General features: G+C 42.6%; 3 protein-coding genes and 2 long non-coding RNA genes across 8 annotated transcripts in view; 2 read left to right on the top strand and 3 right to left on the bottom strand.

Annotated features, from left to right (window-relative positions):
- Window positions 1-13961, bottom strand: part of HOXC5 (homeobox C5) — a 74145-nt gene extending 60184 nt beyond the window's left edge. The window contains exons 1-3 of one of the 2 annotated variants that reach the window (XM_083729083.1): window positions 13243-13961; window positions 12313-12527; window positions 8839-9325 (exon numbers count right to left, since the gene is read on the bottom strand). In XM_083729083.1, the coding sequence (XP_083585209.1) occupies window positions 12313-12527; window positions 13243-13771 (744 nt within the window). In that variant the 5' untranslated portion in view covers window positions 13772-13961 and the 3' untranslated portion in view covers window positions 8839-9325. Of the gene's footprint in view, window positions 1-8838; window positions 9326-12312; window positions 12528-13242 lie in introns of those variants that run through there. The other variant, XM_083729082.1, reaches the window with a different exon arrangement.
- Window positions 1-27659, bottom strand: part of LOC310839926 (homeobox protein Hox-D3-like) — a gene marked incomplete at its 5' end in the record, with an annotated part of 116435 nt that overhangs the window by 84487 nt on the left and 4289 nt on the right. The window lies entirely within an intron of this gene.
- The window catches only part of LOC310840022, a 141317-nt gene that overhangs the window by 110482 nt on the left and 3176 nt on the right, over window positions 1-27659 (top strand). The window lies entirely within an intron of this gene.
- Window positions 16329-18870, bottom strand: HOXC6 (homeobox C6; the record flags this gene model as incomplete). 2 transcript variants are annotated; one of them, XM_083729087.1, is made up of 2 exons in its annotated part: window positions 16329-17663; window positions 18471-18870. In XM_083729087.1, the coding sequence occupies 2 exons, from the start codon at window positions 18868-18870 to the stop codon at window positions 17329-17331; spliced, it is 735 nt and encodes a 244-aa protein (XP_083585213.1). In that variant the 3' UTR covers window positions 16329-17328. The 2 variants fall into 2 exon arrangements, with proteins under 2 accessions (XP_083585213.1, XP_083585214.1); XM_083729088.1 differs by having other exon boundaries at window positions 16329-17639.
- Window positions 21176-25380, top strand: LOC310839981. The gene is made up of 3 exons (XR_014561715.1): window positions 21176-21303; window positions 22799-22874; window positions 24443-25380. It is a non-coding gene; the product is annotated as an uncharacterized lncRNA (long non-coding RNA).

The raw sequence follows: 27659 nt of genomic DNA, 5'->3' as shown, positions 1-27659 counted from the left end.
GAGCGCCCCTCTCACTTCCTTGTTGGAACCCTCAAGGATACACATCTAGCAAGAACTCTCGGGTCTTACAAAGTGGACGCAGTCCGATGATCCCTCGCCGGCCAGCTCTGCTCAGCTACTCAAACACTGATGGCTTTTGTTTTTTTAAAAAAAAAATCTTCTGCAATTCAACTTGCAAGGGAACGCTAGCCCTCTGCTTGCCGTCTACTCTGTGACCGACTGTTAGTCGGCTTGAGGCAGTGAGATAGGGAGGGATAGGTATGTATCTAAACAAATCAACAGCACTCTTCTATTCCGTCACCTTTCTTTTTTCTTTTTATCAAATAAGAGGAAGTCCTGGTTGAGACTCATAGCAGATAGGTAGAGAAATCGTTCCTCTTCCCATTAAAAAGCAGCATCTAGTTCACTACAATTTAAGAAACTGCTGTTGTTTCAACAATAGCACCTGCTTCCTCCCAGAACATTCCAACTTTAATTTTATTTTTTTATATACATCACAAACTCATGCGATTTTTTTTAAAAACTGAGCTCGTTTACTATGGTGTTCAAATTTTATTCCCAGTTATTCGGAAATAATTTTAAAGAAAGTACCCATGAGTTACAAAGATTTCCAAGTGAGAGCTCCCAAGATGAATAAAAATCTTAATTAAATAATCTTAATTAATAAAAAGTGTGGTTCATAAAAATGTGTGATCTGTCCTCTCTACCTGTGGCAGAACATGGTCTATCGTCATATTTCTATTCTATTTAAAAAATCCACATGGGTACACAATTTCTAAGTAAAATCAAATAAAATATCAAGCTCTGACTAATGAAGTTTGACAGAATTACTCGAGGTGATGGTGTCAGGGAAGGCGGGGTGGGGGTGGGGAGAATGGGAATGTGGCAGACGTGTGAATGTCACATCGCCTCTGTCAGTCACAACATGTTTTCTTCTGTTTGGCTTTCACACATATATATCATCACCTATATGTTATTTCCTCTTGTTGAGTGGAGGACAAGGACCACGTGATCCCATTCCGGGCATGCTCCTTGTCATTCTGGAAATAGTTTTGATTTCACAGGAGGACACAAATCTTGCAGGTACCTTTCCATCTTTCGGTAGTAGAAAGGTCAGTTTGAAAGTACCAGCCACCCCCAAATATCCATTATGGGGAAAGAAAACAAAAACCAAGAAATAGTCGAGAGAATTGATGGGGTGGGGAACTCAAAGCTTCCTGTAATCATAACTCCTCAGAGTAGTTTCCCATTCTGCAGATGAAAGACTGCTTTGTGAACGCTTCTCTGAGGTGGGGTACTGAACTTCTCAATCCCTTCCACCTCCTGGTGGGGGAGACCCATGAAGATCCATGTGTATTGCATCAGAGATCAATAATTTAAATACTGTGTATGTATATATATATATATATATATATATATATATATATATATATACACACTGTATATGAATTGACAGAACGTCTGTGGTTATAGGTAAATATATAGATATAGATCTGTTTAGTGGCAATGCCCTAATTCCCACAGGGCCAAGAAAGAAGGTATTGAGCCAGTCACCAACTCTCAGCCTAACCTTCCTCACAGGGATGTTGTGAGGGTAAAAGTGTAGGGGAGGAACATCTACGCCCCCTTGAGCTTCCTGGAGGAAAAACATGATATAAATATGATAGATAAATCCAATAGGCAGGTGGGTGGGTCGGTGGATCTCTATCTATCTGTCTGAAATCAATAATGTGCAGGGCAAGTCCTTTAAAAGAGGCCCCGTGGGTACACATGTTCCACGGGGCCTCTTTTAAAGGACTCACCCTGTATAATAGGTTTCTACAATATCCAAAGATACGGAGCCTGTGGCGCTCCGGACATTGTAAGACTACAACTCCCATCATTGCCAACCACGCACTATGCTGACTGAGGATGATGGGAGTTGTAGTATAGTAGCACATGGAAAGCCAGAGGTTCTCCATCCGTTTCTTAATGGCTCAAAGCAATGCTCATCAAGCCCACTATACTCTTTTCCGAACAATGGAGGCAGCACAAGCATCAAATGAGGCGCTATGATGGTCTCCTAAAGTTTGTCCTCCAGTACCTGGTATCGAGGGAGGTACCCTTATAAGCCTCTGTGGAGGATCCATTTAGGAATCGTGGCTAAGTGCGATCCACAGAGTTCTTTCCAGCGTGAACTGAATTCTTATACGGAGCTGTCGAAGAGAGAGGCCACCACTATTTCTTCTGGCAGTAGCGAATGTCAGACGCCCTGTGTGAAGACCTATGAGCACGAATTAGAATCCAAGCTGATGGTATCTGTTTACTTAGTGGGACCAGCATTTCTCTTCGTGGGTTTGGCAAATGAAGGCACGTTTCAAAGCCGTGGGAAAGTAAACTGTGATAAAGCCACTGATTCCAACCTAAACCTTAGGCTGACCTCTCCTAACTTTTGATTTCTTCTCCTCCTCCTCCTCCTCCTCCTCCTCCTCCTCCTCCTCCTCCTCCCCATCTAAGTAAGAAACTCGCTTTTCAGCACAAGCTTCCTATCAATTACCAAAAGCAAATATCTCCCCCATCCATGCTTTCCATATAATCCTTAACTACAACGTATGGGGGAAACCTGTTTCAGTCCAAGTGTGGGATGCCACAAAGCAGCATCTTTTTTCCTCAGATAAAGCTGGACACGACTTAGCAGGACACCAGCCACCATCTTTTTTCCATCTAGCGATAAAGGGGGGATTCGCAACACTCCCAGCAGAACCATACCGAATAGCTGAATTGCCCAGTTCAACAAACGTTAAAGGAGCTCATCTGTCGCCTACGTAAGCGCCCTGGGGCAAGGCTGGATCTCCTTTGCGCAAAAGCACTATGACCTGAGTCAGATTTCCAACGCTTCCGCTGTGCTTGGTTGGAGGGAATGCCAAGTCCTTTTATTTTGTTTTTAATGGGCTTACCTCAGATGGGAACCGTTTAATTATACAGTGAACTCCCATCTTATGCTCCACATTACTGTGTTATAGAGTGCAAAGGTACCGAACTACTACTACTACTATTAGTAGTAGTGCGCCTCCTCCTCCCTCTCTCTCCTCTTTGTCTTACAACCTCCCCGCCCCTACCCCAACCCCGTCAGGCAGCATTTCCCTGCGTAGGTTCATGTCACAGAAGACCAACACTCAATTGACTCCTTCCAAAGGAATTATAGTTTGAGATATACCGTAGCATTCAACTGCTCCATGTAAATTCCTTCATTACTTGCTTCTTTTTGTTTTATTTTGTTTTATTTAAGGCTCGTTCCATTGGCTCATTAAAGATGTGTGTGGTCTTTCTCAAGGACGCTGCTTCTGGAGTGGACTTTGTCCTAAGAGGCTAGCAACCTCAGTTTGCTACGGCCAAATAAGATGCAATATTGCACCCAGGTGAAGGAAAGGTAAAGCAACCTCTGTCAATCACCCCACTCTCCCTTCAAAAAAAGAGCTGGGTGGTCAGAATGTTGAGTGTGCCCCCTGTGGTTAATGTGGTCCAAACTGGTAAGGGCCAGAGGATTTTTGTAGCTTTCTACAAAGAGGAACAACCTGTTTTTCTTTCACAAGAAGGAGTCACTGCTGTTATAATGGGCCTTCCAGAACATTTCGCTTGGCTGTAGGCAATAGGGATGGTCTTGGTTCCACTAGCTAAATACTGAGTAGGAGCAGAGTGTGTGTTTACTTTAGGCCTGTGTGCATCCTCCCACTCACGTATTGGCATCCCTAAGTCTTAATCAGGCAGAGAAAGTTCTAGCATGTAGTCTAAGTAAATTATAAGATTGCACAATATACAAGAAACAGTATGCAAGAAAAATTGAGCCCAAGTGTCCTCCTGCCTAGAAGCTCCTGCCTGGATTTTAATGCCATTTTCAGTGAATGGGACAGTAGTTCAATGGTAGGGCATTTTTCTGCACACAGAATAGCCCAGCTTAAGTTGCTGGTTATATCAGTTTAAAAACTTGGTATCAGCTCATGGATAAGCTCTGGTGGAAGACTGCTGCTGGCTGGATTAGATGGGCCAATAATTTGACCTGGTATAAGGCAGCTTCAGTGTTCAGACCTGCCTTGCGCTAACACAAGATCACAGAACAGCCACATTAAAATACAAGAAACTTCAGACCTGTATAGTGGAAGGTACCTGGACACAAAGAGAAATGTGCTGAACACCCATAAACGATAACCTTATGAAAGCATCTTCCAACAAGAAAGAGTATTCTGGCACCTTGAGGACTTGGAGTGTCTGGCTGGCTGGATTCCATCCTTTGACCCCATGTTACCAGTACTGTAAACCCAGTCCCAATAACCAGGCATTCAAATTCAGTGTTGCTATGAAAGCAGGGTTGCACAATGCTGAAAACCCACGTGTGGTTTTTCCATTCCTGCTCTAATGAATGCAAATCAAATCCAGTGGAACCAAGACTATAATTTAGCCCCGGAGAAGTAGGTAGGGGTGTGTGGGTGTGGGTGTCTGTGTGTGTGAGAGAGAGGGGGGGAGGGGGAGGGAGGGGGAGGAACAGAGAAAGATTTTGTGTCTGGCCCATGTTTGAAGATTCTGTCAACAAACATTATTGTCAGTTTACTACTGGCTTAGGCCACAACGCTTTATAATTTAAATGACTGGTTTTACACATCTTTACACCCCAATAAACATGTTTACTCAGAAGTCGGTCTCCTTCATTTCAACTGGTCTCACTTTCAAATACATATCCTAGAGCTCGCAAATTTCCACGCCCGTTAAACTGAGTGAGAGAAACTTCTGAAATATTGATTGCCCCCCTTGTTTTTTTCGGGTGGCCCAATAAGAATCAGGATATTTGAGGAGAGCAGAATATTGAAAGCCTTTGAAAACTGAAGAAGTGTTTAAGACTGCTGTGGAGAATATGAAGGCTTTGGGAACTCAATGAAGTGTGTGTTTGTGTGTGTGTGTTTATGCCTACGTGTTTGTGAGTGTGTGTGCACTGCTGCTAACTTCCTCTTTTCTGATTTCTCTCAGTCATCCTATCCAGACTGTAAGGATATACTCAGCTCTGAGGAAAGGGGAGCATCTTCTATGTTTCGTGATGAAGATCTATTGGTTAGAACACGACTGGACAGATGGTAAATCAGGATCTACGAATGGATCTCTCTCGGGATGGTTTGCAGTAGACCGGCAAGGGTTTTTTTGTTTTTGTTTTTTACTCCAAATGGTTTAACAATAGCAACACTTTTGTTAAAAAGGCTCCCCCTCCCTTAAATTAGGTGTCTGAAACGGAAGGCTTAGGAAGGGAGGAACCAGGCATTAAGTCGTCTGCGAAAGGACTGTAAGATCAGTTAAGGACCTTCTGAATGCTATATCTTAGATTGAGTGTGTGCTCAAAGGCACAGTAGCACCCCTCGCCCGCATGCCAACATTTTGCATTTTGTGGATCTCGATGTTCTAGTAAAAAACAAAGTCGATCCGTCCAACCTGAGTATGCCCTCCCCTCGGTTAGAAGAACCATGAAGAAAGGAAACGCAGCCACCATAGAACGTTTTCATCTAAGAAAAGTGTCGCCAGAAAGCCAGCGTCAGAACAGGACTGTCAATCATACTTTTGGAAAGCAGAACCTTCTCCCTCAGATCATCCCCCTTCACACCGCCCAGACTTTATTGAGGGATGTGTAGGCAGCTGTTCTCTTTTCGGGAAGAGCTTCAGCAACATCCTATTGGGGACCTTCCTGAGTGAAATTTGATTTTCCCACGTTCCTAGAGAAAGATGGAAGATAGAAAGGGGAGGAGAGGGAGATATTCTAGAAATGGCATTTTTTTTCTAAATGGAGAAAAGGGGACATCGTTCCGTTGTTTGTACAGGGAAATGAAGAAAATGGTGTGCTTTCTTTTTTCATTCTCATGCGTTCAGAAGAGACTTTCTTCATTGTCCTGAAGATGTTGTTAGAAGGCGAAGAATGTCCTTCAATAGTTCTACTGAGAACCTCGGAGTGGTTGACATTTATGAAGGTCTGTCTATCCGCTACACTGCCTAAGTGGATTGTGCCGACGTCCTTTTGGGTAGCTTGTGTTCAAGCTTTCTCTGAGGCTTACAAAATGCTGCTTTCCTCTCCCCTCTGTGACCTTCCTATCATCCCACTGAACACCCTAGTCAGCTTCCCAGTTCACCTATTGCTGATGACTGTCACCAACCCCAACCCCTAGGAAACCAAGCGAGGCGACTGGCACAAAAATACAGGATGCTTTCTGTCTGGTGTGGAGTTGCTTGGATAACTGGGCCACAATGTCATGAACCAATCAGCCAAAGAAACTTTTTAAAAGCCACAATGTAACTCCTTTTTGCCTTTAACTTCAGTGCTGTTGTTAGTTGGGGCTGAGGATCGGGAAGTGTGTTAAGGACGAGTTGGACGATATCCCAACGATAGTTTCTCTGTTCATTGGGCATGACAGCAATGTGTCAGTTGCACCTGAGTTTTAAACACAGTTAGTTTGGAAGCAGATCACAAAGATCTGCTCCAGACCTACATCGCCAAATTGGTAAGGGTAAGACAGGAGCAGTACACTTGCATTCCCCCCTCTCTCTCTGGCCTAGGTAAATTGCGACTGGTTGCCAGACCAGTAGCTATCAGAAACTTCCCAGAAGGTCCATGCAGGAAGACACCATCCGAGCAAGATTTGGCCTATCAGTATGGAATTATGGAGAAGCTCCCAAAGCTATGTGGCACTCAGAGGAAACAAATGAGAATCTTTCCTAGGCACCAGCCTGCCATTATAAGTGAATTCCATCAATGCAATAACGGAACTGAGAAAGAACATCTTCGGGGTTAAACTGAGGACAGTGCAAGGATATATCGAATGATTATAACAGCATTTGCACAGCGCTTTTTGAGCGTGCAAGGAGCTCCACGTCACTGCTATTCCAACAGCGCTGCTCTTATCCCCAGACTGCAGGTGGACTGGTAGATCTAGTGCCTTGCCTAAGGCCACTGAGGCCAAATTTCAACCGGATCATCCAGTTCACCACCAGGAAAAAAAAGATTCACTGGATAGAAAAAGTTGTCCCTTGAATCGTAGTGGCAGTTGCGTTAATGAGACTCACACGCACACACGTACAAATAATGTATACACGGACTTATGCAACGCTGATGGGACATATATTTCTCACACAACCATATACACACTCCTCTCACGGTCTACTCCAGCGTTCTCTTCCTTCCTCTCCCTTCATTTCTCCCTAGGACAAAGATCTGGCCAGACTTTCCGGCCTAGCTTCAACCTTCTTCCACTCCACCTGCCAACACCCGCGATGTGTACAGAGCAGCCAACGTCTCAGCCCAACTCCAGCGCGCATGCACTTTACCCCGCCGCCGCCACCACCACACAAACTTCTTTTTTCTTCTACCCATTAAGCAAGTATTGTACCCGGGGACATTTAAGTGTATCTCTCAACCCAGCTGCAAGAAGCAGTCCAACAATTTTGACCGAAAGTTTCTGTTCAGAGGGGGGGACTCCCACCACCCCATCAGATCTCGAGCGTCTTCAGAGAGGTGTAGAAAGCGGGTGGGAGAAGAAGGGAATGAATCAACCTCTGCCTAACTAAGCAGAAGAAGGTTTGGGTCCTTATCTCATTTTCCACAAGCCCCGAGGAAGTCAGGAAGGGGAACAAAGGTCTGATCTTGCTTCTTGATAACCGCCACTCTCGACGTGCACTCCAGAAAGCTTCCCCCCCCCCCACCACCACCTCCATCACCCTGGAGGAAAAAGCCTTACGCTCCACACTTTCACCCCTCCCCCAACTTCGTAGCCAAGGTGCAACTGAATTCCTCTCCCCCCCCCACCACCACCACCCCGCACCTCCACAAGAAAGCTGAATACCGTGTTAGAAGCTGGGAGGGGATGGCTGGGGAGAGGAGCGCAAAAAAAAAAAAAAAGCAGGGGAAAGAAATTAACTTACTGATCTCGCCAGGGATCCATTTGGGAAGATGTGCCTTCCCTAACAGCAGCCCAAGACGTCGTAATCCGCACTAACTGCCTTGTCCCACTGTCCCAGCATTAAACAGCTCCAGCAGCTGCGATGGTGGACAGTTAAGATTATATATGATGTAAATATATTGTGGGTATGTCAGCTCCCCCAAACCATAAAACTTAGTTTAATGACATCACGTGCTCACCGAGAGCCATTCAGGGCTTTTGCTTTGGGCTATCCACATAAATAACCTTCAAAAGTTTTAAACTACTAAATTCACTTAGAAGCCATGGGTATTTCTGCTAATGTTCTCAGGGATAGTCAAAGCCTTGGCTCAAAAAGTCCTGGATTATTATTATTATTATTATTATTATTAATCCTTCCTTTTAAAGCACACACACGCGCACACACACTGGAACTTTGGGTCTGTCATTTTTTTCCCCTTCCCTCGCCCTCCCTTTCTTGTTTGGAGGCCTTTTTAAAGTCCCCACTGTGTTGACACGGATGACAGTGAAAGGTAAGCGATGTTTCATTTCCTTCTTGGCTTTGCAAGACTTCTTTAGGAACGGACTGAAAAGCAGGAGAAAGAGGAAAAGGAGGGGGGCTGTTAGATATTGAATAGCAAAAGTCAATGACAAGCCCAACAACCAAATATTAATCAGTCCTGAAAAATTACTTTTTAAAAAGACAGGGAAGAGGCCCAAATAGACCCACGTTGTTCGCTGGATAAACGCACAATTATTCACAAGGCTATATATATATATATATATATATATATATATATATATATGGCTGTATATATAACCTACTGGCTTGCGTTATGATAATGGAAAAGTTTTGAACTGCTATGTGCGTAAAGGCTTCTCTCCCCCCGCCTTAAGATAAAACAATAGAACATCTGATTTTGTTAATTCTAACCTGTCAAACCCAATTATTCCCTGGCAAACTTCCGATTAAAGGGAAAGGAAACTCCACGGTTTAGGGGTGGGGTGAGCAGAGAAGACCAAATAGAACGAAACAGATGTAAAAACAACCACCTTTGGTTTCAGTGCACAGCTATCAAGATCTGCCAAGTTTGTTTCGGTGCCTCAATAAACACTCCATAGATTTACACAGGGTAGCTTATTATTTTCAAACATCAAGATGACATATATACATTTAAATGCTCAGAGAATGTTCCAATATTTGTTGTTGTTGTTGTTGTTGTTGTTGTTTTTGCTGCTGCTGATACTCCTGGGAAGGCATACATTATTTGCAAACACAAGACAATAAGGAAGGCTCCTCTTGGATCAAACAAAAATGGAATAGAGTAAACCCCAGTGCTTTGATCTCCGTTACATGATTTGACTGATATTTGCGTAAAATCAAATCATATGACAAGTTAAGCCTGGGAAGGGGAGGGAAAGGGAACTTTCAAGTGGACTGTAAAATTGCCATAACATAAACTGTCATCGCCTTCGTGACAGTATTATTTGATCTTCTCAAAGAGGACACTAAATAATAACTACAATAATAAAATATCAATAAACTTCAGAAATAGAGCGCTATTTAAGTCAGAGGGACTGCATGAAAAGCTGGGAATCTTAGGAGGTAAAGCCAGTTTTATCCTTAAGAGCTTCCACTGTCATTAAAATAAACTTTTGTTTTCAGGTTCAGGAAATGGCTCCATTGTTTGAAATGTGTAAAGGAAATACTATAAAGGTTTATTGAGCCATTGAGGGTCTCTCCCAAGCGTTTGTACTGTAAATAGCTCCGAAAACACCTCAGGCATGACCTCCGGTGTGTGTGACTGTGTGAGAGATAGTTGGTGCGTGTCTGGTGAAACACACACATACGTGAAATATACATGCACAGTTTTATCCCTCCCAAATCTCCACAGGCCTGTACATGCATAGCCCCAAACTCCTACATTACTGAATCCAATAACACTACTATATGAAGAAGAAGAAGAAATCATAGGTAGGCATAGCAGTCATCTTTAAACGCATAGAAAGAGATTACAGGTTTCAAAAGGAGTAGAGGACTATTAGCTTTCTTATATTGCACCTAAACCAGAGAAACTTTCGCAAATATCGTGCTTTATAAACCACACGTTGAAGTTTTGCGCAGCCCAGGGTTAAATCCTACCATTCTCTGCGCAACTCAATCGTACTTGTTCTAGTGATCACACATCCACACAGCGTCTCAGAACGACCTCCTGCCTTCACAAATCGCCCAGTTCTTGCACAACTTTCACTTAATGTCGATGGAAAGTTGTCTGAAGGGAGGGGCCGAGAGCCTAGCCCGGTAATTCTGTTCTACAGGGTTAAAAAGGCAATCTTATTTAGAAAGGTAGTCTTGCCTGCATCTGGACTATTAGATTATTGTAAACTGAAGGAAGGAATTATCAGGGAAAGAAACAAAGCGATCGTACGCGGACCTTTGGAGGACTTTGGAAGAACCCAGAACTATGTTGTTCAAACACTAGGACAGGTCAAGAATTGTTCAACAGTTCAAAAAAGAGGCATTCACTCCAGAAAGCTTGTGACGAGACCTGCAACTGAGTACACATCACCCAAAGTTCTTTTATTGGGGACGCAGCAGGGGCGACATAAGATACATAAAAGCCCAACCCATAGCCCATCCAAAGTTAAACACTAGGGTTTGTACGATTTCCATTGCAACCCTTGCTTGAAATCATTCCCCCGCCTCAATGGGGCTTACTTCCAACTTGCCTTTGAAGTAAATCTCATTGCGTTGAATGGGATTCTGAGCTTCAGTTCAGAGGCTTGTTCCATCCAAAGTTTAGCGCTTGGGAAGTCCCATCGATTTCATTGCAAGAGGTTTGTGCTAAACTCTCCCACTGAAATCAATATGACTTCACAAGTGCTGAACTTTGGATGGCTCGAGCCTCAGACTGACGGGGATTTGTTCTCGTTTTACATATTTATATATTTGAAAACAATTGACAGCAAAATAACAGTGGAAGTGCGGGTTTGGAGACAGCGCTCAAGCAAAGGCACCTCATATATGTTTTTCTCCCGCACTCCAAAATTGGCCTTAAGTGTTGATTTATTTATTATTTTAGCATTTATTCAATATGACAAAATATACTGTATATGTTCCATGGCCTTTCACATATGATATTACAACCAATAAATATATGGAATACAACATCGGGGAGAAGGAAGGGGAAGGTGAATAAAAAGGGCTACATGTAAACAAAAAGTATACATTTGTATAAGAGTTCAGCGTTGTTCTTATCGTTATTATTATTTTGCAAAGCTACATTAATTACGCAACCAATAAATACACAGGAATATTTAAGTCGGGAGAATTCACACACACACACACCCTTACCAGCCCCCACCGCAAGAGTGCTTTAATGTTTTTGCACAAATATCTCCTAGGAGAGATGGTCAAGCAGATTCGTTCATAGTCCATTCGCTTTTCATTCATATGCAAATAATACAAAAATAAGTCAACGGAGTGGAGGGGGGTTGAATAATAAAATGAAACAACCCCACCCCAGAAGGACACACCTCACAGCGAGCATATTTTTTTAAAAAAAAAACAAACAAACCAAAACAAAACACAATAACAAATCACCCCCACCCCACCCCCCACGTTTCAGGTTAAGTGCATCTAGGGAACTACATTGTGTGGAAACTCACCATCCACACCAGAAGTAAACATTCTCACACACCTAGATCGTGCAGCCCGATCCTATGCACGTTTACTCGGAAGGAAGTCCCCCCACATTCAGTGGGGCTGGTTGAGAAATAAGTGCTCACAACAGGTTTGTCGCCCGTCCACCGCGTTGGACACAGAGGTAAACCTCCCACGCCTTTCACAACGGGATTTACTTCCAAGCCTGACGTTTAAGGATCGGGGCCTCGGGACTTTCCAAAAGTCCTGAGGATCCCTTCTTTTATGCATAACTTGGACTTGGGTTTCCTAAGCGTATTATTCTGATCTTCAGCGTAATCTTTTATAGGCAGAGAAATAGGTTATAGATAAAAGGACCTCTCAAATGTCGCCCATTGGCTTGGTTTTCATTTGACCGACATATTTCCTCCCAATTTAAGGGGACACAGGTTAGAGTGGTGTGGTGGAAAACAAAACAAAACCCACCAACCCTCCAGCGAGCTGTACACTGAATTCTAGCTGAAAAGCTAAAGGGTCTGTTTGCATACTAATAAGAGAACGCCTTTGTCTGATAGATTTGTTAGAGTATGTAGTTCAGTCCAGTCTGCGACCCTTCCCCCCCCACCCGCCCTTTTCGTCTCCCCACCTCCCAAAGAAAACTTTTCTCAAGGTAGGCTACAACAACAACAGCAACTCTTGTCAATGTGAACTGACTCTCCCCGCCCAACCCTTGGCCCGGATTTCTACCTAGAGAGACTCTTTGCTTTTCAATTTGGAATCTTTCTTCCATTTCATCCTCCGGTTTTGAAACCATATTTTGATTTGCCTCTCATTCAAACATAGGTTGTTGGCGATCTCTATGCGCCTCCGGCGGGTGAGATATCTGTTAAAATGAAATTCTTTCTCTAGTTCCAGAGTTTGGTAGCGAGTGTAGCTGGTTCTGGAACGTTTGCCATCTGCTTCTGGAAGACAAAAGACATCGGATAAAAAACCCCGCTAAAATAAATAATAATAATAATAATAATAATAATAATAATAATAATAATAATAATAATAGAAAAAGAAGAAAAAGAAGGGAGTAGGAAAGTAAAGGGGGGGCGAGAGAGATTTCTTGGTTCTACCCAGAATACATTTTTAATATATTTAATAGAGGAGGGGTATTTTCCAACACTTTCTCATTAAAGTTTTGGGTTCAACCTAAGGTTAGTCCCTAATGAAGTGTTCTCCCTTTAAACCACGAAGAAGTGTATCTATAAGAAGGGGGAAAATAGATCAAGTCGCCCATTTTCCTAGGTTAGGAAAGAGGCAAAACTTCTGACTTTATGGCATGATGTGGTAAGGTCTGAAAAAACTCCTAAGCCCCTCTCTCCTTCCTCTTAAAGAACGCGAGCCTTTCCAAGTTATTTCTCCCCCTTAAAAAAATTCTTCCTTTCTTTCCCCCCCAACAAAAAAATGGAATATTGCCTTTATACCCGTTTTGTTTCTATGATCCAATTATGCCGTCATAAATTTGGGCGTATATCGCCTCTAAGCCTTTTAGTGGACAGTTTTACGAGCAATTGATGCCTTAGTCGTAAAATTTACGACCCCAGGTTTTTCCCCCCTTATTATTTGCCCCGTATGGCCTATAAAACCAAGGCAAATCCTGTGAAACAAAATCGAGAAGCGAAAGTTTACCGTGGCTCATGTGTAGTTTGGTCATCCACGGATAAATTTGTGGTGGCTGCTGCTGCTGCTGCTGCTGCTGTTGCTGGTGGTGCTGCTGTTGGTGCATGGACTGCCCGCTTTGCTGAGCTGTTTGCACCGGTTCACTCTTGATTTCCCCACTGCTCTTAGATCTATCTTCCAACGGCGTACTGTTGTTGTTGCTGCTGCTGGTGGCTGTGGTGGTGCCACAAGCTTTCTGACTGTAAATTCCTGGGTTTAGAGAGGTCTGGTCGTCTCTGCCTAAAGTGTGCCCTGCAGATCCCATGACTGTACAGGAAGGTCGGTCGGGGTTAGGTCTGGGGGTTGAAGACATGTCCACACCGTTCAGAGAGTTGGCAGCCCCAGATGAAGGGAATGTAATGCTCAGATCCAGCCCACTGTAGCAATATCTGGAAGGCTGAACCTCAGACACAGATCCATAATTCCCATAACTTTGCATGGAATAGGCAGGAACATTTTGATTTTGCTTATAGAACGAATTGGCTACGTAGGAACTCATGTCAGGAATTATATTTTTTTTTCCTCCCCACTCTCTCTCTCTCTCTCTCTCTCTCTCTCTCTCTCTCTCTCCCTCTCACACCCCTTTGATTAGGCTTGATTTGTGGCCCTTTTGAAGTTCAGGGTTTTTTGTTCTCTAAAGTGCAGAATTTATAGGTGGAGATTCTTCTTTTCTTTATTCTATGTGCGCTGCCCAAATATGGGATGTTTAAATAGAATCACGTGACGGTGTTGGCCAGTCATAAATTTGGCTTGATGACCCCAGGAGGTTATTGATGGAAGCCCGAGAAACGTATGTGATATGTTGGCATAACGAAACAAAAAAAAAAAAAAAAAGGCCCCACACTCAAAACACCGAGACAATGAGACTATAGCGTCACCTGGTGCTGGGTCTGGGGTATGACGTCTCATAAAATACTACCCTTCCCTAACGCTCGAGGCTTATGGGTGTGAAACAACGCGCACAAACAGCCCCTAAGCCTTCGTAGGGATGGGAGACAAGAGCTAATTTCCCGTCCACAGCGATTCATAGGAAATTTTCAGTCCTGGATGTGGGGTGGTGTAAAATATGGCCTTGGGACGCGTCCTCGTGTAAAAACATTTCCTTCTGTGTAGGCCGGATATTCCGTGTTGTATGCACATGTGTGTGTGCGCCCGCGCAGCAGCCTTATGTGAGCCTGTTCGCTTGATCCAGTGTAAACAGACGCATATTCTCAATTAATGCAATCGAGATTGCGTCTGCACTGAGTGCAACCAGGGAGACAAAGTCCTGGATTCGAATTCCCTTGGTTAGCGTTACTCGGTACACCAGAGAATATATATGTAGGTGTAAGTGGGATATGCTGCAGGAAGTAAAGTCAGTGTGCTCTGTACGCTTTATGCTTTATGCACATGCATACATTGCATTGTTGACATGGATGCATATATAACTGGTCGCATGGAACTGCTTTTATGACTAGGCGCGTGCAGCAAATTGAAACCTATGTTGTGTTAATCTTCTGTTCTTTGTATATCTTTCTGTATATGTGGAATGCAGTATCTTTGGGAGTTGGTGTGTGTGTGTTCACTGGAGGTTATGAATCAACGCAGCCTCCCCATAAATCAGCTTTGTACCTTGGGCGAATGAATAAACATTCACCTTGTTTTTTGGTGTCTGTATGTCTGTATGTCTGTGGGCACGTGAGAAGCCTCTTTAAAAAGCTTGGAGAGGGGGATATCAGGCAAGTGAAGGTGTGTGCCAAGGCTCCCCTTCCTCACTGCAAATCCCTGCTTGCAAACATGAGGTTGGATCTGCCGGTTTCGCATGAGAAATATATTCCCTTCCGCCGGGGTGTTTAGCGAAACAGTTGGAAACAGAGAAGATTTTCCTTCCACTTATTAAACTTTTTTAAAGAATAGGATAAAATAAATAACATTGGAATACCTATGTGAGTTATAAATATATTATTTCATCTTTTTACCACCTCAGTTTTACGTGGTCTTTTTTTGGGGGGGCAGCTTTAACATAAAACATAAACTTTTAATTTCAGTGGCCCTTTTAAAAGTCCTTGGCTTATGTTTGGTACTTATTTTAATGTTTAGCTCAATTATGGCAGAGGGACATTTGGAAATACGGGAGCAAATCTCTTAAATATTGTTACCTGCATTCCCGTCCTCTATGTTGCATTTATTTGCATTTGAAATTTATATGATCTCTCTACTTACTACATGTGCTAGGCTTTTCTGGCATATCTAAAGAGAGATGTTCTTAAAGCCTTCCAAATTTTATGTACAAGCGGGGGTAAGAAATCGTCTTGTTGGGGGTTTCCTGGTATTTTCTTTTGTTTAACGGGAACCTGATAGTTTAGTGCAACATGTTCAAAGAGTAGCAAAGGTTCCCAGCAAAGGTTCTCCAGAAGACAGGATTACTTTCTCGAACGTTTGTACCTGGTTGAAAAGATGCCTCTGAGCTAAACATAAAAGGAGAGGGCAATTCCTGAGCCTAAGCCACAATGTAATGTTGATGTGCTCACTGCAAACTAGGCTAGTGTCAGTCGCGCCTTTGCGCCTTCTAAGCGTCTGCAACAAAACATAAAAATATTTCTGCCCACTACTGTTACCTCGAAATAAATATATCTAGAGAGGGGTGCCCTGGGAGTCTAGTTTCCACTGGTAGCTTTAATTTAAAGAATAAATAAATAAATGCATTTGTTTTTAAGCAATTATTTGGCCTCGAGAATTAGGGAATAAAATCTGCCTGAGCTTTTAACACTCTGAGAGTTGGGGTTTCATGCAGTTTTCAGGGGATGAAAGCGCGAAATGAGACGCGGCAAGATGGGATATAGATATTCATTATATATATATTTTTATATATACTTAAGGATACCTAACTGGAAGTAAATTATATCCGCCCACCATCCTGTTTACTTCCGACTAAATATGCCGAGAGTCGTGCTGACAGGCGATCATGAATACTGGCATCTAAAAATGGAGCATTCTCACGCACGGAACCCGTGTTGGCTGATGCAAAACTCTTTCACCTGAGATCTTCCCCCAATTGAATTTCAGAAACCATCCAGTAACTTTTAAAAATAATATCCAGTTTTTATTAAATACTCAACCATAGTCCTCTGGACGTGACCTTTATACATGATGTTAGAGAGTGTAACACAAGATTTATTTATTTATTTCCTCCTACTTGCTATAGAATTCCATTCACGTTTATACTGCTTGAACATTACAGTACTAAACATAAATATAAATACAGAGACCACAAATACAGCTAAAAATATTCACACAGAAACTGTCACAGTTTGTAGAATGCATAATGACCTCAGGTAGTGTTTAAATACAATTAGTTTACTCTGGAAAATGCTATATTTAGGTAGACATAGCTTGGAGGTGTGGGAGAAGGTGGGCATGGAAGGAAATATTTTCACAGGGGTAGGCAATTCAATCCCCCCCCCACTTACATCACCGCCACCACCACAATAATTATCGTTTTGGAAGCGAAACTGCATAGAGTGCCTTTTTGACATGGTTGATCTCAACGCAACCCAAAGCAGCCCCTACAGGGGGATCTGCCTTTTTGCAAGCAAAACTATTCTGTCTAGGGAAGTGGAGAAGGAATGGCGGGTGGTGGTGGTAGTGGTGGAGGGGTTTGCATTAAATACAGTCTTTATGCAAAGGTAGATAGCTGGGCTCGGATGCAAAGGCAGAGAGGGTGGGGTTGGTGAGGTTGGAGGGGGGTCTTGATGAGCTCCTTAGGAAGAAAGTTATGAAAGTGGGTGCATCACTGCTGGAGAGATGGAGGAGATGGGGGAGGGGAGGTCTCCCACGTCCACATCTCTCTCTCTCTCTCTCTCTCTCTCTCTCTCTCTCTCTCTCTCTCTCTCTCTCTCATACAACCAAATGTATAGATTGTGCCAGTGGTAACAGAGAATGGAAAGGAGAAACTGGGAGTGGGGGCGAGAGAGAAAGAGACCGAGAGATCGGGAAAGAAGAGGAAGAGGGACCGTGTGCGAATGTGTGTGTGTGTGTTGGGGAAGGGAGAGGGATCTGGCAGCACCGTCAGTGTTTTCAATCCTTTGGTTTCTCCTCTTCTGTTTCTTCCCTTTTCTCCTCCTTTGCGCCCAAGCTATCTGCAGCTGCTCCAGCGCCACCTCCCCCAGACAGGGTGGAACTCAAATTGCTCTCTTTTTTCCATTTCATCCTCCTGTTTTGAAACCAGATCTTGATCTGGCGTTCAGTTAGGCAAAGAGCGTTGGCTATCTCAATCCGCCTTCGCCGCGTCAAGTAGCGATTGAAATGGAACTCCTTCTCCAGCTCCAGGGTCTGGTAACGCGAGTAGATCTGACGCCCCCTCCTCCGATCTGCTCCATAGCCGACCCCTATGGATTCGGAAACGAAACAAACTAAAAACGATTAGTTAACAGATTTGAAAATAAAATGCGTAAATAAAAAAAACAGACACACAACGAAGACCGTCAGCCAGGCTTTCCCCAACCCCACCCTCCACACTCAGTCTTCATTGTCATCCACCGACCAACTCCCCCCCCCCAACCCAATGCACAATTTAATTCTGTGCCTTAGTCTTACTACCCATTAAAATCATGCAGCACACATGGAGGATGGGGGGGGGGTGTCTAATTGAAAGCATGTTCCTATCTTATTTGCAAAGATTCAGAATGTGTTGTTTTAATTATTTCTGCAAACTTGAAAAAAAATCCAATTAGATTTTACTCCAGTGCTGCTTTAATTACTAGGAATAGACACTCCTTCCATATATTATGAAGTCAAGCTACTTCATAAATCCCCCAGCTGTTATTGGACAAGACACTTTGCAATTTTTTGCCTTAATAAAAATGCCCTGTCTCACCTATCAGGGAAAATACATTTTTTAAAAAACAAACAAACCCAAAACACATCACTTCTATTCTACACCTTATTTCCATCACCCCCTCCAAGGGAAAAAAATCAGAGCTGATTGCACTTTATTATAGATATTTTACACTCTCGAAGTCTTTTAATTAGAAAGAGCATAAGAAGCCATATTCGCTTGCAACAACTTAACAAATAAAAGGCCTGTAGCGGCAACTGTGAGGAAGCTATATTATTGTTTTTATGGGGCCATAAAAAGTAGCTGAGCCTGTTCTGCTAGGGAGACGGTCGTAAAGATGGTTCAGTTTATTTAATTTATCTCTGCAAGCTGTAAAACTTACCACTGTGGGAGTTCATGCGCTGCATCCACGGGTATATTTGAATGCTAGTTTTCTGTTCCTGGGATGTGCTCCTGTTTTGGTCACTTGTAAAATCCTGTGCAATGGAAGTTTGTGTATTGTGTCCCATAGAATTTTGCCTGCAGCTAGAGAGCATGTCTTTTTCTTGATAAAAGGCATTAGATCCGTAATCATATGGTCCCCGACTGGAGCTAAACACAACATTATCTTGCGGTGAATAAAAAGGAGATGAATAGATCCTGTTTTGAGCAACCGCTGCTCCATAAGTTGAAAAATGCCTTACAGGGTCATAAGCAGAAGAATTGATCGCCACGTTGGGCAGGACCTCTTGACCACTGGTGAGGTGGCAAGACAACGACGGGTTTGTGAAATAGGAATTCATATCTTCCCCCCTATACCTGGCTTGTATGATTTCTTTAATATTTATTTCTGTCTCCAGTTTGTAGTCTGAACTAGATTGTTATAGGGACGGCTCCACTCCAGGACAGACAAAATGACAAAGTCAGCTGACCCGTTGTGAGCCAATAGGAAGCTAGATGTCAAGACACGGAAAAATTGCTTTTGCTTGTGTTGATTCCCCAGTTGAAACTAAGTATGCATTGAAAGTAAGTCTCGAAATTCTAAATATAAGATGGTTTGGAAGAAGAGGGGGGAAATAGTAAGTATGGTTCGGGGGAGGGAGTGGGAAAGGGATGAAGAGGGAGGGGCACAGAAAGAAAGAAAGAAAGAAAGAAAGAAAGAAAGAAAGAAAGAAAGAAAGAAAGAAAGAAAGAAAGAAAGAAAGAAAGACTTCTTTAAATTTCACAACCCAAATAGAGCTTTAGGTGTTTTTTAAAAAAAAACGAAAAGAAAAGGCAAATGGTTATGGAGATCAGGAATCAGGATATTTATTCTGTTGAAAATGCTTCCTTAATACCTAGCAACCAAATAGCTCAGAAATTATAGTCATAAATCTCAAGTGTGCATAAAATATTAAACCATAAATTTTCTTTTCCTCCACTAATTTACTGTTGGTCAATAAATGTGGAATCAAGTGCTTGTGCTCTTTATAATACAATCTTGAAAGCAAGGAGAGGAGACCAGGTGACAGCTGGGCAGATACTGTATCTTTTAGAGCATTCCTGTACTCTGGAATTTGAAGAACTTTGCAGGATGGTGGGTTGTTGCTATATATATATTAAAATTCAGAGTCCAGGTTAGAATTAAAAAGAAGCAGCAGCAGCAGCAGCACATTTGTATGTTTCTCTATTGAATATTTGCTTTGTCATTTTTCAGAGCTGGAGACTGCTATGGCAATGTTTACATTTGCAATATCAACATCCCCCCCAAAGCATTACCTTTGCATTTGGAATGGTGTTTGCAAGAAAGAGCCCCTCGTGTTTACGTTTGCAAAAACAGAAAGAGGTAGAGAAAGGAAGAAAAAAATTTACGACTCCAGATATTTGTAGCTGATTGGAAAACTTCCCTTGAAATATTTAGTTAGATTAGAGAGTGGATTACATTCTACTCCTCTGGTGGATTTGCACCGACACACTAATTGAAATGAAGACAGCTAATCTAATTTTAATTTCAATCCAGTGCCATAAATTGTTCCTTAAAAGTAAAATATACCTGCTGATCTGTAAATATAGCAAGACTCCTACATCATTCCATTGGCTTGCTATTTAAAAATTCAATTAGGACTAAGAAACACTGGCCTTATTTCCATGGGCATGTTAGGAAGCTTTTGTTTAGTGATTTTAAAGGTAAAACCAGTCGATTTTCTGGAAAGCTTGGAATATTTCTCATTGTGTTTGGTCGTAATGAATCAATACTTCTAACATTCCTCTTTTGGATGAAGGTTTTAGTTGAGAAAGAAGGGGACCACATACCCCCCCTACACACACCCACACCCCTGCTCTAAGTGGAACCCGGATGCCAAAGGATTTTATGATCTTTTTCCTCTGTGCAACAAAGCAAAGTAATCAATGGTAGTAATAAAACCATAAACGAGACTGCAACTGACAAAAAGAGGGCTGAAGTATTCATCTTGTATAACGTTAAGCGTTCCTTGAGTGTCAGTATGAAAAAAAATAAAGTTTCTTAAAATAAATAAATCAGGGAGCATTAAAAAAGCAAGAGAGTGTGTAGTTTGTTATTAAGCTTCTAGCCTGCATCCCTCCCTATTAAATGGACATTGCGTTTCCATCCTGCAGTAGTTCTCATCCCAACGTGTACACATTTAAGGCTGGTACACATGACAAATTTACTAGCATGCCGATTTTGAAAATAGTATTTGCTTTCCTGAGGCTTCCCAGCTATTTCGCACATTATACCGGATAATCCATAGGCAGAGAGATACAATCACTAGGAGAATGGGAGAGAGAAGAAAAGGGCCCAAACATTACCCCAGTACACACACACACTTAGAGATATACATAACAATGCAACCCATGTGTCTGTACGTGTAGGTAGGTTGGTAGGTCAGTAGATAAACAGAGACAGGCAGACAAGCAGAGCTCAGTGAAGCTCATGGTAACTGCAAGCAATTAATATCACTAGTTTTCAAAGTCATTCTGTGTGTGTGTGTGTGTGTGTAGGTTTCCAATGCACAATCAATCTGAACTGATAGAAGGTAGATATTTTCCTTTCTCCTTTAATGGGAGTTAGATAATACACACAGAGAGAGACTCCTCCCTCCCCCTCGTGTGTTTGTGTTTAGATTGGATAGTATCTTTAAAAATACTTCAGTGTAGATTAAGACTACATTAAAAGTAATAGAACTTCAAGGTGTGTGGGAATGAGAAAGAGAAAAAGAAGAAGACCGTCTTTCTAGGTAGGTTCGATTCACCAAAAGTACATTCATTGTTCTAGTGTTATAATAATCATTATCTCAGACCCTTAAAATTTCTGGGATGGAAGCAAATGCAAAGGGGCAGGGGTTTGGAGGGGGGGCCTGCAGAAGTCCTAGAGAGCTGTTTTGGAGGGATCTGGTGAGTACCAAGTGATTTCGAGTGGAGAAAGTGAAGTGTTTTATTACTTTTCTAAACAGAAGAGAAGACCTAGAAGTCTGGTCGAATTATAGGGAAGAGAAAACAGCTGGCGCGAAGAAACCCAACATAGAACGTTTCTGAAGTGTTGGTTGGATGGGCAGAAAGAAGAGGCTGGGAAATTTGTATATATACTAGACTCAGCGTTCTAGTAGTTACATTCCTAATATTTTAGTGTTACATATATACATATATATATGGGGAGAAGTTATTATTAAGGTTCTTATAATGTATTTGATCAAAGGAGACGACTCTTCCCTCCCCCCCCTTTAAAAAAAAGAAAACAACACAGGGAAATGTGTAGGACTTTTTCTGGTTAAATTGGTCTGCAAACAATTATGTAAACTCATCAGCAGAAGCAAGAACAGATGTTTTATTAAAACTGCTACACAGCAGTGAAAATATGCGCAGATCCTGGAGTAGTTCTTGTACAGCAGTTGGGGTCTCTTTCCCCCCCCTCCCCGCCCCCTGGAGTTAAAGAGCTCACAGAAAGCTGCAATAACATCCATTCGCTCATAAGGCTGTTTTCTCTTTTTTGTGTTTTTACCCCCGGATTTTACCCCCACACCGAGGTTAAAGAAGAAAAATATGCTTCGTTAGAACTCTCTCTCTCTCTCTCTCTCTCTCTCTCTCTCTCTCTCTCTCTCATCCTCTCTCTCCTTTTTAATTAGCGAATTGATGAACTGATTTAGAGGAAAGCTTCAAAAATGCACACTCCACACATGTGTTTTCCATCCCCACTAATTGTGGAAAGGAAACAAGAGCTATCGTTGGCTCCGCTCTCCCTTGCAGCCCAAGTAAAATGTTGTCAGATTCTGATTCTGTCGTGTGATTCGGAATGCAAATTCGGAAGCGTTTGTTTACTCGTTTGTTTGTTTGTTTCGAGAGGAGAGTGGGTAGCAAGGGTTTTCATCTGAGACCGTTAATGCAAGTGGAGCAAGTGGGGGGGGGGGGGGAGAGCGCTTCACAAATTCTCACCCAGTCTGTTGCCTAGGTGTAGAAAACTGCTTATTCATAAATGCGGGTTGTGTCTGGTTAGCTTTAAATATGCAACCAAAGTTGCCCTGGGTCAAATACGTTTGTTTACTGTTCATGTGTTGGATTAGCTTGCACTCTTGTCTGGAATAGTTTATTATTCCCTGATAGATTGATAAGAACTCCCCCCCCCCCAAACACACACCGCTCAGCAAACACGCGCGGGCTTGTTTATAACGTGTAGTTATATCTATGTATAGACTTCCAGACTCTACAGCTATGTCCTCATTTGTGTACCATTTATAGGATGAAGAGGCAAATTGGTCTTGGATCTGTGTAGATGGAGCGTATGTGTTTTTCGTGCAACGCATGCATTTCAAAAGTAAGACAGCCACACTTGGCGATTTGCTTTTACCTTTGTTTTGTTTTTTAAAATTATTTGTGTATGGACCAGTATGGAAAACAGAAGAAAGAGAGATAAACAGAACGACATAAGCAGGCAACGTGGCCAGTAAATTTGCGCGCAAGAAACACGTATTTTTAAGGTGTTGTACTTAAATCCACGTGGTACCTTTAACTGGATATCTAATTTCAGCTGATCTCACCTTATATATGTTATCTCGGCCTTTTTAGACTTGACAGTTATTGCAGGCTAGAGCTTCTTGCCTTGTAATTATTTATTTAGAGCGCTTGCACTCCAGTTATTCCTGCTCCTACAGAATAACCTTCTTAATCAAATGTTCCCTCTGCCCGTAAATAACTAAATAATAATAATGAGGATGATGATAATGAGAAGAAGACAGAAAATAAAATAAAAAAGCAGTATATGTAGCGCGTAAATGTCAGGAGTCAAATGCGCCTGACCGATGCGTTTGCATTGTTTTGAGTCGTCCTTTCTGTTACAGTAATCACATCTTGATAATCTTAACTTTCGGACTGCTAGTTTCGCTCAGAGTTTTCACCCAGTTTATGTCACGATATTACTTAAACTTTATACTAAAGTGGTTGACAAAAAATGATAATTTTAAAATACGCAGAAAGGGAAGAGTTGGAGAAATTTACCTTCAATAGAAATAATTATTATTGTCAATAATTAGCAATAATAACAACCGGGGGTTTCTCCCTTTCTGCATTTTGTCTTGCTTTTTCCCTGCATCCTTCGAAAAAACATCCGCCCCCCTACGTCTTGTCACATAAGCACCGCTTCTGCGGTTCGGCCTGCAATATTCTTGGCTGCAAGGGAGAAAAAGTGCAAGTCCTGATTTGTTTGTGGTCTTACTGCTATGGCTCCATGACTAATGAAAAAGCCGTTTATAACTTTCTGTTTTCAGGAAACTCGGGTTGCTACCCCACTCCGTATGATCTGCCGCATGTGGGGTGGGGGAGATGAGGAAACCCATCAAACCAACAAAAAAAGCCCAAGGGGGTATTATATATATGTGTGTGTGTGTGTGTGTGTGTGTGTGTGTGTGTGTGTAAAAGCTGGCAACGTTTTATACTGGAAATGTCATAACCCAAATGATATTGCTGGAAAGGCATTCTAATGGCTTCAAACTGGGATGCAGATATATGCGTTTGTAGGGTTTGGGGGTGAATGGAGGGCTCCGATTTATCTTGGGGTGGTGTTGGTGGGAATCCTGGAGAGTGTCAAAACACACCTCTAAGATAGGCAAAATAACGGGTGGGAGGTGGAGAGAGGAATGGGCTCACTATCGTTTGAAATAAGTGGGGACCCGCACTTTATTAGGATTCACGTTTTTTTCTGACGTTATTAGGCATTTACGTAGACCCCGCCCTCTCCCCCAAGTCAACCTGTTGTGGACGCCTTAACTTATACACGCTGTGTTATGTGTCTCTCTTATTTATTTAGTTGTTGATAGGTTGCTGTATGTATGAATGCATGTATATATAAATACACTTATTTATCTGTCTGTTTTTCTTTCATTCTAGATGTCTTGGTGGAGCCCGCCCCCCCCCCCTTTCCAGCACTAGAAACCTTCCGGCCTCCTATAAACGGAACTTCACGTTGGTCAATCATTTTCAAGTAACTACGTTGCTTCTGTATCTGTCCGCACCCCACGCCCCGCACCACCACTATAGTTCTGTAAGTTAAGCCTTGGCCAATTAAAGAGTCCTCCACCCCACCCCGAATCAGGCAAGGTCCAAGGTAACGGAGTTAGGAGGCAGCGGCGGAATCTGACAGCTTGTCCAACTTAGAAGTTATTCCGAATTCTCCTTTCCTTTACCCCTGTTTATTCCCTGTAATATTCAGTGGGATTTTTGAAACTATATGAGGTGTCCCTATGCTGACAGTACAGGAGGTAAATATATTATTGGGTGATTGGGCCAATTAAGAGTCTCTCCCCCCCTCCCTCCCCGAGTTTTCTTCTCGGCTTGCTACTGTGTAATGTCTATTACGGTCGGATAGCCCTGCAAACTTCACCAAAGGATGTTCAGTTTAGAGAACTTTTATGGTTGACTTGGATTACTCCGTTTTATGGCACGGAAATGTTCCCTACAATGACCCCCCTCCTTCCTTTCTGACATTCAAGAGAGTTGCGGTCGTGACGTCACGTCGAGTTGTCATGGAGAATAGCTACCGGCTTAAAAATTATAAAGCGTGATATTATAGAGCAACATAAAATATGGATATAAGCAACTACTTACGCCCGCGAAGAGATTAAACAAAGAAGAATACGATTTTAATACGTTCAGGAAGAATAATTCAATGATGAGGAATGGTTGTCATTATCTATGAGTTCTTATTTCATTTTATTGTTTGCACGTGGGGGTGGGGGAGAAGGAAAAATTAATCTCAGGACGCCAGGAAGAAGAAGAACAAGAAGGGGGAGAAGAAAATAAAATAAATAATAAGTCAGGACACAGTATTAGTTGCCTTAATGGTGTGTGTGTGTGTGTGTGTGTGTGTGTGTGTGTGTGTCTTTAAAAAGCTGGTCGCTTACTATTAAGCTACATATTTGGAGAGGCAATATTTGTTGCACTTTGGGAAATGCAATCCATTTGCGTAACTTTTAATGGGGCGACAGTTTAGTATTTTTGGATCTGCTTAAATACACTCATTTTCTCTCTCTCCTCCCCCCCCCCCCAGGAGTGGGGGCGGGAATGGCGTCCTCCAGCTGACGGGCCTTATCTATTTTTATGAATGCATGAACACTGGAAGCGATTTAAAACGCAGCCTTCTCAAATGAAGGGGGGGGAGAGAGAGGGGGGGGAGAGAGAGGGAGATTGCTGCCTCAAACAGCAACAGAACAAGCCACCGAGGAACTTCCACCGAATGTCCAATTCAACCCCTCGAACAGCCGACTTCAAAATAGCTTTGAAGAGACCAAACTTTTTAAAAGTTCTAAACTGTCCAACCAGCGCAAAGGGGGCTTGTTTACGAGGCAGCAACAGGAACGGAGGGGAGGAGACTGTTGTCGATTGGAAGTAGTAAAAGACCCTGCGATTCCGGCCTTTATGGCACAACAGTCGTCCTCTCCCCCCCCCCCCCTCTCTTTCTCTCAAGCATTTTGACTCTCCAGTCGTGAAATAGCGTTATTATTTTTGTCTGCGGGCGTGCGCGCGCGCCGCCTTAGCTTTCTCGCGCCCATCCTACAAAAGTGCGAGGGGGAGGTGGGAGAGAGAGAGAGAGAGAGAGAGACCAAATTGCAAAATTGTTGGCTTGCCAAGTTTCAGTCACTTGGTGGCAGTATACAAAACAAGTAAACAAAAAGAAAGCAGCAATTAAAAGAAAGGGACGGCGGGGGAGAGAAAAATAGGACCCCTATTAAAAAGGCTATGTAGAGAGAAAGGTGAGCGCGCGCATACGCTCAGGCAATGCCCGTGATTGCTTAAATCAAGGAGAACGTGGAATGTAAAAAATTGAACCCCGCTCTGCCCGAACAACATGATAGACTAGGTAGTAAAGTCTCATTAGTACCGGCGGAGTTTACTTTCACGGGTTGACCACCGCCGTGGTCTTTTGCTGGAGGAGAACTCCGATCCTCTCCACGTTTCATGAAATCCACTGCAGTTAAAACCAGCAGAACGTCTTTCCTATTTACTGTACTACGTTTTAGGAAGGTCTGGCTCGCCTTCTAGGCCTTTCTGTTTCGATTTAAATCCGGACGGTCTAAACTTATTACCTGCTGTTAATTTATTGGGAAAATAGGAGGCGGCCTTGCGCCAAAGTTGGGGTCACGCTAAACGCAGTTCAGCTTGTGTCTGGGGGCAAACGCACAGATCTCATCGAAATCAACGGCAGAAAATCCAGTGGGTTTTCACGGAGCTGGATTGCACTCCCTACATTTTATTGCTTTGTGGGTTCCCTTTCTCATGAGGCGTGTACTGCACAACCTCACCCACAACAACTGTAAATTGCCCTGTGTTCATTAGATGACCCTCAAGAAACGCCAGTGGATCTGATCAGCAATTCCAGGAATCAAAACTGTCACGTGCTTTCTCGTTTTTTAAAACCTCTATATCCACAACTTCCCTCCACGGTACACGAACAGTTATGCAGAACAGCATATAAAATATAAACACAGAACCGACCGCGCCCTCAGATTCCCTGACATCCGACTGAAGATAACCCATCCTCAAGGCTGCACATTTCAATTCAACCAAATAACTCGATGTGATGCTGAAATTATGATATTTCGTTGCACTCTGCAAGAGACCGGTGTCTGCAATGTTGAAATGTACATGCAGGCACACAAACGCCCATATCTCATATGTACGCGAGACATATAAGAACATATTATATCACATATTATATATTAGACCACGTAGTCTTTTGACTCACAGGTACCATTCTTTCGTCCATCAGTGTTTCTCCCCCCTCCCCCGCATTTCCCCCTTCAAAATGTAACTTTCTCTCCCTTTTGCTTCTGGGACGTGATTTTATTTTATGTTTAACCATGGCCTTAAGACCCAGTCTTTTTTTGTCTTTTTTTTTTAACAAAAAAAAAACCTGTGTAAAGTTTTTGTTTATTCAGCCAGTCCCATTTTTACAAATAAAAAATGCATCACACAAATGTATGGACACGATCCTGGGAAAGTGAGGAACGTTCAACACCTACTGATTTCAAAGCAAGAGTTAATTAAGCACGTGCGTAAATAATCTCTCATTGTAACTCGTGGAGCTTAAATACATTTGCCACTTAAG

Source organism: Podarcis gaigeae, assembly GCF_964106915.1.
Source record: "Podarcis gaigeae genome assembly, chromosome: 2".
Lineage (NCBI taxonomy): Eukaryota > Metazoa > Chordata > Lepidosauria > Squamata > Lacertidae > Podarcis > Podarcis gaigeae.
The sequence above is the reverse complement of the archived record's forward strand: the minus strand, read 5'-3'. Positions and strand labels throughout refer to the sequence as shown.